The following is a 12242-nucleotide window of genomic DNA, read 5'->3' on the forward strand; positions in this document are numbered from 1 at the left end:
TCCTCTCATTTAGAAAACACTGCATTTACTTTAATTGATGTGGTCAAGTTGTATCCCTCAAGTGGACTTTGGATTGAGCGGTCCGAATACGAGGCCGGGTTGTGGTCATAGTGAATTTTTCTTGAATAGGACACTTACCCTCTATCTCTCTCCAGGAGTATAAATGAGTACTGGTGCGTTAAAAAAGTCACACAAAAACTGTATAAATTTAATCAAACAACTGATTTCCACGAGCAGGGAACACATAAAAATAGAATATAATTACCAGAAATGCAATTTCCGAAAATTCCACAATACGCCTTGTAGCACGCGCTGGGGCTTTATATGTTACTACAATCGTGGACTAAAGTCCTTGGGACACTTATGTAGTTTAACGAATTGTATGCGTGCGCGTTTTGCTACTGAAGTTTGAAAAAAGCGCTGCTTTCCTTTCAAAAATGCGTTACTGTTCCCCCTCCCCACCCAGGTGAAGTTGTATTCGCGTCTGGCGTGTGTGCAAAAGTGCCAAAAGTGCAAATTTGTCCCAAGAGGTTTGTCCATGATTGTAGGTTCTACGCATACTTTGTCTTTGCCTTATTTGTTGAGGCTATCATAAAGAAAATTGCCACACAAACTGGAAAAAAATACGAGTTTATTTCAACATAATTCCATAAAACTAGACACTGTCGTCACGAGGGCTTCCTCATTGTTGAGGCTCACCGAACTTGGTCAGGGTTCTGTCGGTGAAAATCCAGAAAGGGGTCCCATGCCAATAAGGAATGATCTTCGGGAATTGTAAAAACCACCATAGAAGACTACCAGAACCTTTTTTTGGGGGTTCAAGTAGTTTCTTATTTCTTCGAAATATCAGTGCAGACTCTTAATTATTAGTGCCAGGAAGCGATACTACCTATGCCGTCAAGAGCCGTGTCGCAGAAAAAATATCTTTTGATAAAAATAAGTTTATGCTCATTTGCGGCTGATTCTAGGAACCTACCATAATACATTTATGTAGAAGTTGTTAAAATTTGAGAAAGAACATCCTTAGAAGGTACAAAGAAAAACAACTTCATCCAATGCCATGTAGAGATTTCCCTTGGGGTAAAATGCATCGACGTAACCGTTGTTGACGCTTGTTATATCCAAAATAATTTAAGTTGTTTTCATGGTTACACGTAAATGAAGCTCATTTTACACACACTGCGCGCTGTCTCTGTTGATACGTATGTGCATCCATGGCCACTTATCCAGTCTGCTACTGACTTCTGACATTTCTTGGTCGATCCCTTGGAAGCGAATAGCTTAAAAATCGCGCGTTTAAGGTTTCCATCAGCCAATCTGAATAAAAAGAAAAAAAAAAACAAGAAAAAACAAACCAGATTTAGTAGGATCTGCGTTACTAAAGCGTGAAGTAGAAGAAGAGACGCCGAGAACTCTACAACTATTGCAACTTTATCAAATAACTATTTCTCATTCGCCGAAATGAGTTGTCAACATTGATAAAAATGATGTTTGGAAAATCCTATTCACTGAATCAGGGTACAAATTAAAGGTTGGAGCTCTTACCCGCGGGATCCGTTACTCACCATTTGCAGTAACCCCACCTTCTGTCTACATCAAACACTTTAGTCACTGAACACCATTTCTTGACGGCATTTTGAGCTGTGCATCTCCAGTACACCGCTCCCTTGTAAATAAAGGGAAACTTACAACAGGCACCCTGAGCATTTCCTCCAACTGTAACGACGCCAACTTTACAAGCTTATAAAGGACAAGACAAAACGAAAGCATTTCAGCTATGGTGTTCATTTCCGCTCTTCTTGAAAAAAATAGGAATTAACACATGCCTAAAATCACTGCCAATCACAATTTGAATTTCCGTATAATCACTAAAAACGTCATGTAGTGAAAGGCACATGAAATAAAAACCTCTTTGACGACGTACTAATCGATATTACCTTTATATCGGAAAAAACAAAAACCCTTCAAAAATGTAAATAACAACCAAGCCATAGAGGAAGAGGGATGGATATATTAGAGGAGATTGAGACTTTTGACGTATTACCTAAGACGGAGGTATTTTACCATCCTTTGTGCCAGCTTTATTCCAAGTATCATATTGTATTAATCGTTTACCGTGAATACTGCTTTCTTGATGCTGGGTTTTGATATTTGCTTTCTCGATGTGTTTGCTGCAACAATGCCTGGGACACCATTGGGAACAGAAGTTGTGACAACTAGCAGGACAAACCATCTTTGATCGCACAGTTAACGACGTTGATGAAGGTGGGTAGTCCTCCATCTGGCAACACGATGCTGGGCAGTGACCATGGCAGATAGGATGGCAGTTAGCTGGGCATGGCAAGGCTACAGTGTACGATGCGGTATCACGAGCTACGCCTGTCTGAGTGTTTGAACAACATCCCTCTGGACAAGTGTTGTAGCACACCTTGAAACAGATGGGCGGGCAATGTACAGGCTCAGGAGGTGGACTGGGAACGTAGAGCGAAGGAGGCGAAAGTTTACAGCAGCGAACAGGACAGTCTAGGACGCAGAATTTAGAGCAGAGAGGAGAACAAGAGGGTGATGTCTCCTGAACTGGTAAATCCTGCTGAACCTGTGAGAACAAAAAAAACGTGATATGTTTGCAACAAGTTAATCTAGAGTTTTAATGCTGCTTTAACACAGTTACTGTCAGCATCAGCATCAATAATAACAAAAACAGCTACTTTCTACTGCCTGGCGCCTTACGAGAGACGATCTAAGACATGCGCGATTTAACAAATTGGCGTCAGCAGGCGAGTGGTTCCACAGTAAACTTTGACAATGTTATGACGAAATTTGTCATCAGTAAGAGGACAGACGCATAAAAAAACTGACGTCAATTTGTTTTTTACAATAACAAGGCCCAAAATGGTCAAATGCCGGGATTAAATGAGGTGAAAAGACATTGTAAACTTGCGGTAAACAAAGATAAATGAATTTTATTCAAAATGACGCGAACATTGCCAATAGATTTTCTCGCTATTTGACTGGCTACTTAAAAAAGTCCATAAAATCTCATTGGTTAAAAAGTTGACAGTTTGACAGCTTAAAGTAAACTTTGCATAAATTAAACTTTTATCCGTCTGTACTCTTATTGATGATACAATGAGCCAATCAGCGCGCGAGAAATTAGATAGTTATTTGTAAAAATGTAATTTATTATCCGTTTTGGATCAGTTTTACAGTACTTATCTCATAAAGCGGTCATTACCTTGGAAAGCTGGGGTACTGCAGACTGTTGTATTTGCTGATGTGTCTTGGTTTTCATGTTCTTCACACAGCAGTAGTCAGGACAAGTGTCGACGCATTTACCATCACAGTCAGAGAGACATGGTGCATAAGCAACCTTGGGCTGAGGCACCGAACCAGGGGCATCACCTTTGAAAAGATAAATCAATATACATACTACTTACGTATGTTGGCTGAGTCATAAAATTTCATGCCTGAAGACGGACACATCTAGAGCTCTTATGCCTCAAACCAACGAACTTATTTAATGAAGAAGTTTCTGAAATAAAGGGTTCTCTCTACTTGGGCAAAACTTTTAGGTGATGCATCATATGCATCTTTCCCGTTGTTTTAATTGTGTTTTTTGAAAATATGTGGATGAAGTTGCAAAATGCGAAAGTTTATAATTTCATACTGAACTGGTTTCCTCACCTCCACAATAACCCCACAGCTTGTCCACGTCATAGTTGTAAGTAGTGGCACACCAGGGCTTCGTTTCGTCTTGAGTTGTACAAGTCGTGTACATTTTACCGCTATATCTGAATGGAAAATGGCAGCAGTTACCATTTGAATTGCCGCCGTGGCATAAAAAGCAACTTGCACAATATCCCCATTGCTTATCGGCGTCATAATTAGCAGTTGTTGCGCACCAGCGGAAGCCTCGCTCAGCTCTTGTACAGCGGTGTTGCGGATTTCCTTGGTAGATGAATGGGAACATACAACAAGCGCCTTTTGAGGTACCATCATGTGTGGGCATGCAGCCTACATGTTAAAAACACATTAAGGGCTATTTCAATTTGTGCACAAAAAGATTGTGCCAGTTGCAAAGCGGCAAAATGAAACAATTTCATACATTAAAGGAGGCCAATTTAAGAAAAGCAAACACAAGACCAGCAGCTGTTAAGAAGGTTCTATCTGGCAATTTCTTCGTATTACACCAACAAATCAATCGATCAGCTCCATACATTAAAGGAATTACAAGGTTTTGGGAAAACGTTTAAGCCGTGGTCTGGAGTTGTTCAAAGTAACTGAAGATTAACATGATCAAGGACCGAATTTTTTCAGGTTTAGTTCTACTTTTCTAACATTTAAGCCCCTATTCTGTTTATACTCTTTGTCTTCCAGAGTTAGCTTTGAATAATTTATGTTAAACTCTAGCTACAAAACAATAAAAGCGAGAATCACTTTACTTTAAAAGGTTTTTCTACGTACCCCTATTTTTTTCTGGGATAGCTTTTATCGACCTTTGCACAACAACGGCCACGTGTTGCAAGATTTTTTCATTTTCTCAAAGGTAACTTTATTTATTTTTCATTTCCCTTACACAAGCAATTAACCGTCATTTGTTCCTAGCCGGGGAAAGATAAAGGGTTCGCGAGTTACTCCCTCTCAAGTTATTTTTAGATGTAATTTCCAATTTCCAGTTCTCCCGCAATAATTTAACCGCGTAGATTACGCATATCATTTCATGGAGTATGAAAATTTCGCGTATTAACGCCGCTTAACCGGGCTGTCAGCATGTAAAGTTTGCGTCACAGTATTGGCTATTTCCAGACCCTCTCGGAATACTTGAACCGGGAGTGATCAAGAATAACTTGAGAAGGATTGCCTTGGGAATGAGGCTTATCTAAGAGGTCAACTTGACCTAACTTTACAACATTTTTGCTGTCACTTCGCGGATCTAATATGAATTGAAAGGAATTTGGCCTGCAATGAAGAGGGCATATATATTCATCGACAATAAAAGCGATATAGAAACTAAAACAAAATGATTTAAAAACATACCTTGACTAATGAGCAACACTGAAAATAAAGATAGAGATATTTTCGTTAATCTTCCCGTTGTATGGATAAGAAGGTATTAAATATATATAGAGGACAATACATGGGCGCACGTAGATGGTCAGCTTGATATCTCACGGGCAAGGCAGCGAATGAGTGAGATATAAAGTTGCACGCGAGAAGAGAAATTCCATATCTACAAGCAATCATGTATCATCTTGTTTATTATATGAAAATGCTAATAACGACGTTTTCGACGATTTTCAGAAGATTTTCGAACACTTTCATAAGATTCTTTAAAAGTTGTCCTAAGGCCACACGAACATTTCTCAACATTTTCTGAAAATTTCCCGACATTATCGAAGATTATTGAAGATTTCCGAAGATAACCGAAGATTTCAGAAGACTTCCAAGGAAGATCCGAAGATGTTTCGATCACAAACCAACAAATGTAAGTACAGTTAAGGGTCAAACATGATAAAAAACATTACGTCATCGGTATCACTCACAGTGAAATTCTCGAAATTTTACACGTGTTCACTAATGGCTTTTCTAAGGGTTGGAATGTATCACGCTCGCTGTCTCTGTTATAAAAGACGTTTACAGTTTTGATTTTGCAACAATTGGTTGTGCAACAATTGCATATTCTTTTCAAGTTTTCAGTAAGTGCCTTATATTGAGTTCATCCGCCAAAAAACATGGCTGACCGATTGATATTCTATTTTGTCCGGGGAATACTTATTATAAGCAACACCATCCTTTTATGTTAAGAAAGAGTTACTAACCTGGTACTAGAGGGAGTGTTGGAATTGGAGGTAGTGTTGGTAGGGTAACAGATCCAACCATCGGTTGTTTGGTGGGAGGTAAAAAGCATGGAGGTTGGGCACCAGGTGTGTGAGTGACTCCTGGTGGTGAACATGAAGGTGGAAAAACTGGGGGAGGGATAGGTGGTGGAGTGGAATGAGGAGGACGAGAAGTGGGTTTGCAAGTAGATTTTCCTGGCTCTTCAGGACCACATGGTGGAGGTGGTGTAGTGATTGGAGGAGGCGGAGGTGGAAGAGGTGGTGGAGGAGGCGTAGACGGAGTAGGCGGAGGTGAAAGCGGAGGAGGTGGCACGGAAGGAGGACGGGTAGGAGGCGGAGGAGGGGGCAGGGGAGTAAGCGGAGGTGGAGGTGGAGGAGGAGGAGGCGGAGCAGGAGGCAGAAGAGGAGGGGGGAGAGGAGGCACAGGAGGAGGATGCGGAGGCACAGGAGGAGGAAGTGGCGGAGGAGGCGAAGGAGGCGGAGGAGGCGGAGGAGGGGACACAGGAGGCGGAAAAGAAGGCCGAGGAGGAGGGGGAATAGTGGTAGGAGGTAGTGTCGTAAATGGAGGTGAAGGACGAGGTAAAGGGGACGACGGAGGTTGCTTAAGGATAGTAGGATTAGCTGGTGAGCATGGGCGACGTGTCGTTGTGGTAGGAGAGACAGTGGTGACTTCTGAACCACATGGTGGAATAGTGGAAGGGAGCTTAGTTGTTGTTAAAGGTGGAGTAGGAGGAGGGGGTGGAGGAGATGGCGGAGGAGGAGGCAGAGGAGGGGGCGGAGAAGGAGGCGAAGGCAGAGGAGGAAGTGAAGGAGAAGGCGGGAGTGGAGGCCGAGGCGGAGGAGGAGGCGAAGGTGGAGGAGGAGTTGGAGGAGGAGGCGGAGGTGGAGGTCGAGTAGGAAGCAGAGGACGAGGCGGAGGTGGAGGGGGAGGAGGAGGGGGAGGAGGCGGAGGAGACGGAGGAGGAGGGAGAGGAGGAGAAGGAGGATGAGGAGAGGGCAGTGTTGGTACCAGTGGTGGAGGATGTGGATGAACAGGGTGAGGAGGAGGAGGAGGAGGAGGAGGAGGAGGGGGTGGTGGAGGTGGTGGCGGCTGTGTCGGTGGTGGGGACGGTGGCACAGGTGGTGGTGAGGGAGGAGTGGTTGGCCTCGGAGAAGTAGTCAACGGTGTTCTTAGTGTCGTTGGCTTTGTAGTTGTACCTACATGGTGCAAAGGCAACAATGATAAATATTAAATATGAGGCTAAAAATGCTCTTAAAAGTGTCAAATAGTTGTTGGTTAACTAAAGTTTCGGGCTTATCCCTTTTTCAGTAGGTGAAAACAAATGGTAAATATTAGAATTTCTCTTGTATTCGCCTTAACGTTTTCCCTTAGTTAGTGTTACCGGTAACGTGAGATTACATTGTCTACCAATCAACTGACCAAGATATGAACGTACTGAAATTGCAAGGAGGCCCTTGCGCAATTCTTATTTACACGAGGGTAGTATTGCCCGTTCATTTCAGTTTGTATTTAAATTAATTTTTTCAGCATGATTATTTTTTATTCTCTCCAGTTCTGTCTGAAAAAGTTTAAAGAACGATTAAAGAGAGGTGCCGCGTATGTGAGGAAAATTTGTTACCTTTGTCGACCTTCATTCGTTCATTCATTCATTCATTCATTCATTTGCCTTCTACACGGAATAAGGATCAGTTACAAACAATTGTAGAAAGGTACTAATGTAAGTTAAAAAATAAACTGCTTACATGATTGTCCTATGGTAGTCCAGAGGACTGCTTGTCAAAGTGACTTCCTTAATTACAGGTCATATTAATTCCTGTAAAGTTGAAATCTGCTCTTTGGAGTTACTGATCTGGTAGATTTATTGAGTAAAATCGTGGAGTTTCTTTGTGTTTAAAACGTGCAGTGTAAAACAAGATATTCACATACTTGATTTTGGTCTTGAAGTCACTGTAACTTGAATAGAATGGTCGCAGTGCAGACCAGGAACTGCATACACTATCTTCCTTCCGTCCAAAAGAATTTCACGTTTTCCATAGGGATCCTTTGCCCAAAATGTAACAATTTGACCACCTACCAGGTTTGGCGCGGTCTTGTCAAGATAAAGCTGTTGAACATCGCCCAAATTATCCATTACCTGGAAATTACATCCAAAGAATAACTTTGACATAGCGGCGGTGTTGTAAAGAAAACTGAAATCGGGCTCTGGAAGTATCAGTATTGTGTAGTGAACAGGATTCATCCTAAATCAATACAGCAACAATTATGAAGACGTGTGGACTGGTCAGTCTGTTAAGAGCACGTTTCGTTTTTGACAGTTGACCCAACAGACACGGCAGTGGAGTAGGGTAGGCTACTTCTCTCGTCCCAGAAGGAAACAAAAAAACGGGGAGTGAAACTGTTTCCGCATGAAGTTGAAAGCCATTTTGTTGTAAAAAATACAATTTTTTTGGCTGAATTTTGCCCCGTTATTAAATTCCTGGCAACTTAACATTTTGTCCTACAATGGGGTTTACAATCAAGGGCCGCGCACCTACAGCTTTTGGTCATATTGCAACTACAACAACAATCAAAACAACAACAATAATAAGAGTAACAACAGTAGTAATAATAGTGACAACAATAATGGTAATTATCGTATCTATAACACAGTTCTCAATTGTGATTGGTTCTCCGCGCGCCTATTTGTCACGTAATCGGCGCGCGATCACGTGGGTATCCAATTACATGTATTCAATTTGAACTTTTTGTAATTGGATGCCCACGTGATTCACACGTCAATTACGCGCGCCTTAATGTTTCCTACAGTTTTCAAAATTTATGAAAAGCGCTCTTGAGCGTTTTCGCTCAAGAGAAGTTCTCAAAAGGGATTTTTAATTCCGAAATTTGTTAGATTAATTAGTAATTGGACCTCGTGTCGTACAATTCAGGGAGTAATCGTGCTCGTTATTTCAAATTGTCCTCGCGCTTCGCGCTCGTCCGATTTTGAAATTACTCACGCGATTACTGCCTGAATTGTACTCCACTCGGTCCGATTACTGTTACAAATAATGATAGTAATATTTATAGTAATAGCAATAGCAATAGCAGTAGCAATAGCAATAGCAATAGCAATAGCAATAGCTGTAGCAATAGCAATAGCAAAAGCAATCGGAATGGTAACGCTAACGGCAACGGTTATGGTGATGGTGTTGGTGATGGTGATGGTGTTGGTGATAGTGATGGTGATGGTGATGGTGATGTTGATGGTGATGGTGATGATGATGGTGATGGTGATGGTGATCGTAATAGTAATAGCAAGCAATAAAATCTCTCAAGATCTCACGACCACGGATGATCATACAAACTAATATCAAATTTAGTTCTAGCAAGCTATTTATGACTTCTGCTTGACTAAAGTGCTTTTATCAGTTTCAGGTGCATGCCACTAGGAACACTCAATGATGAAACAATTATTTCGAAACTGTTTAAAAAAGACATTAGGTTTTACTCGTTACGGTACTTGACTTCAACGTTACTATGATAACTTCAAGTGGCTGGATAATTTCAGTCCCAATTCTCGGAATATTAGGTCAAATATGTACTCTTTGAAATGCGAGGCTTACAGTATTACGTCAAGTACGATTTCTTTCCAGAATGGGTTAAAGAAACTACTCGCGAAAACCAAGTTTACCTGAGACAGAACTTCTTCATCGTTATCAGCCACCCAAGATCTCTTGGGTTTTCTCTGTTGCAATCCTAGCACTACACCATTTTGAATAACGTAACGAAGATGCAACCTGGGTCCTGTGACTAAATACCCTTCTGGTTTGAGACTGGAATAAAGAATGAAGGGCACACCAACGTTGTTCCAAAAGGTAAACCTGAGACATGGCCCTAAAAGAAACAAATAAAGACTACTTATTGTGTCAAAGAAAGATCAAATATGAGTGCCTCTTATAAATTCTTTTCAGTCTGTTTGAACCTCGTGAGGACGTCGTACTAGTAAAAAGTCGACCAGACCTATACAATTTCAAAGTGACTGTCAGCGATCATTGATGCTGCTTTAACGTTCGTCTGGCATTTACCATAGCGGGCAACATTTCTAACTACTTATTAACCGAGAGTGAGGTCTTTACGGGAACTTCTCAAACCGAGACCTTGCCTAATTGACCGAGCGATAGCGAGGTCAATACTGTAAGGCCAAGGTTTGAGTTTTTTCCGTAAAGATCGAACATTCGAGGTTAATAAGTTGTTTATTGTTTCTTGCTTATTGCTTTGTTTTTGCAGCCCCGTAATCGGCCCGTGGGCATTACGGAAGAATAATGCCTCAGAATTAGCCAATCAGAGCGCGCGTTATGTCGGCTATAAACACAAGCCATATAATAAAAGGGTATAATGACCTAGTGAAGCATAATCAGTATCTGATGAACCAATGGATTACCCATCCATCATTTCTTTGCTCATACTTAATTGGTAAAGCTGTATAGCTTTACCAGTTATTTAAAAAATTGAATCCAGCGTCAAAACAATACTGTACGTACATTGCTAATTTGTTTTCTAAAGTCCTGAGAGCTGCATTAAATCGGTGATCTGCATACAAACCTCAGTTGAAAGCGCAATGATGGTCATGTCTTTCGGCCTTCGAAGGATAGAAAAATTTCCCAGGTATTCTTCACTAGGCAAGGTTTTGATAAGTCTCTACTGCCTGATGTTCGTCATTGGCGCCTAATGAACACTGTTTGGTGTTTCTTTTTCTTTCATTTTTAGGCCAAAAGAGGTAATACAAAGGACCTTGAAAAACTCGTTAACGCCCAGAGCAAGAAGCGCACTTACGGACGTCAATATCGTATTAACATAACGTGATGCTTCCGAGTTTCCCTACTGTCGCGTTTTGAGTCGATTACGTAAGTCTGCCTACGTTTTTTGTGTTGTTGTTTATTGAAACAACAAGCAGACATCAGCATGTCAACAAACCGTTATAAGCTCGTGTTTCCGCAGCATCTCTCGTTGTCCCAAATTTCCACTCGTGTTTCTATTAAACAATTAGATTACGAGCTTGAGAATTCTATCACGTGACAGTTGACGAGGGCACAGCCCTCGTCGACTATCACGCATAGAAATCGAGAACGAATAATCTAATTGTTTTAGTATAAGTCTATTAACTAGGGCACACTGCTACGCTACTCACTATCTATCACAGAATAGATAGTGAGTAGCGTAACCAATCAGAGAACGGCATTTGTGATATAACGCGAGTAGATTTATACTAAAACTCGATAGAAACAAGGTAGATGTTTTCAACTTCTTAAATAATTGACAATTTAACAAATTGACGTCAGTTTTTTATGGGTCTGTCCTCTTATTTATGACAAATTGGGTCATAACATTGTCAAAGTGGTTCCGCAATAAGCGACATTTATCATCAATAAGGGGACAGACGCATAAAATAACTGACGCCAATTTGTTTTTTACAATAACAAGACCTCAAAATGGTCAAATGCGGGAATAAACGAGGGGAAAAGACGCCGTAAACTTGCCGCAAACAAAGATTAGTGAATTTTATTCAAAATGACGTGAACGTTGTTAATAGCTTTTCTCACTTTTTGATTGGCTACTCAAAAAAGTCCATGGAATTTCATTGGCAAAAAGTGGACAGTTTGACAGCTGAAAGTTGTACTTGAAAGTTTGCATAAATTAAAATTGTATTCGTGTGTACTCTTATCGATGATAAAAATGAGCCAATCAGAGCGCGAGAAATTAGACAGTTAATACTATTACACTCCATTTTACCTTCAGGCTTATGAGTTGTTGGCGGTGTCGTGGGACGAGTGGTCGATGTTGTTTTGATTGTTTGTAATGGAGTCGATATTGATGCTTCAGGAAGTCCAGGCGGTCTAGTCGGTTGAAATGTACCATAGCAGTTCATCAGTGGATTTTCCTTTGGACCGAGAGGTCTTAAGGTGAACGAACATCTCCTCAGAAATTCATGGGTCTCCATGTTGTAGTCCGTTACCATGTCCACTTGGTGGTAATTTCTACTTTTACTTCTGCAGATGTACCATCCTTTTCTCATGAGGCTGAACTGAAATGCCCCTGCCAAGGAAAACACCTTTGCAAAGCCTACACTCGCGTCTAAATCTGGAGATAAAAACAAAATGGATCTTTTCTTTGAAAGTGTTTTGTGACACTAGGTTAATGTGACTGTGGGTAAGGCGGACAGTGTTAATTTGACGGTATTCATGGTTAAACACCCAAAATACACCGTTTATTGTACTCCGTGTGAGTACTCAATATGGGCTCATTGACGTAGCGGGATCGTCGAAGGGAGGTATGCAATCTTCTTCTGCATGGCAAACAAGTGATTGAGCACATCAATCGCCCGGTGGCAAAGACATCAATATTTAGCGTTCCATTGACATGCTTGT

The 12242-nt window shown here is 41.1% G+C and overlaps 1 protein-coding gene across 1 annotated transcript in view; it reads right to left on the minus strand.

Annotated features, from left to right (window-relative positions):
* Positions 1-578: 578 nt before the first annotated feature.
* Positions 579-12242, minus strand: part of LOC145475382 (uncharacterized) — a 22066-nt gene continuing 10402 nt past the window's right edge. The window contains exons 10-18 of the mRNA XM_081455300.1: positions 11534-11955; positions 10792-10849; positions 9509-9711; positions 7765-7972; positions 5820-6458; positions 3685-4014; positions 3236-3402; positions 2116-2596; positions 579-1740 (exon numbers count right to left, since the gene is read on the minus strand). Coding sequence (XP_081311426.1) covers positions 1562-1740; positions 2116-2596; positions 3236-3402; positions 3685-4014; positions 5820-6458; positions 7765-7972; positions 9509-9711; positions 10792-10849; positions 11534-11955 — 2687 coding nt within the window. The 3' untranslated portion in view covers positions 579-1561. The remainder of the gene's footprint in view (positions 1741-2115; positions 2597-3235; positions 3403-3684; positions 4015-5819; positions 6459-7764; positions 7973-9508; positions 9712-10791; positions 10850-11533; positions 11956-12242) is intronic.

The sequence above is a fragment of the Orbicella franksi genome, chromosome 1 (genome assembly GCF_964199315.1).
Source record: "Orbicella franksi chromosome 1, jaOrbFran1.1, whole genome shotgun sequence".
In the NCBI taxonomy this organism is placed as follows: domain Eukaryota; kingdom Metazoa; phylum Cnidaria; class Anthozoa; order Scleractinia; family Merulinidae; genus Orbicella; species Orbicella franksi.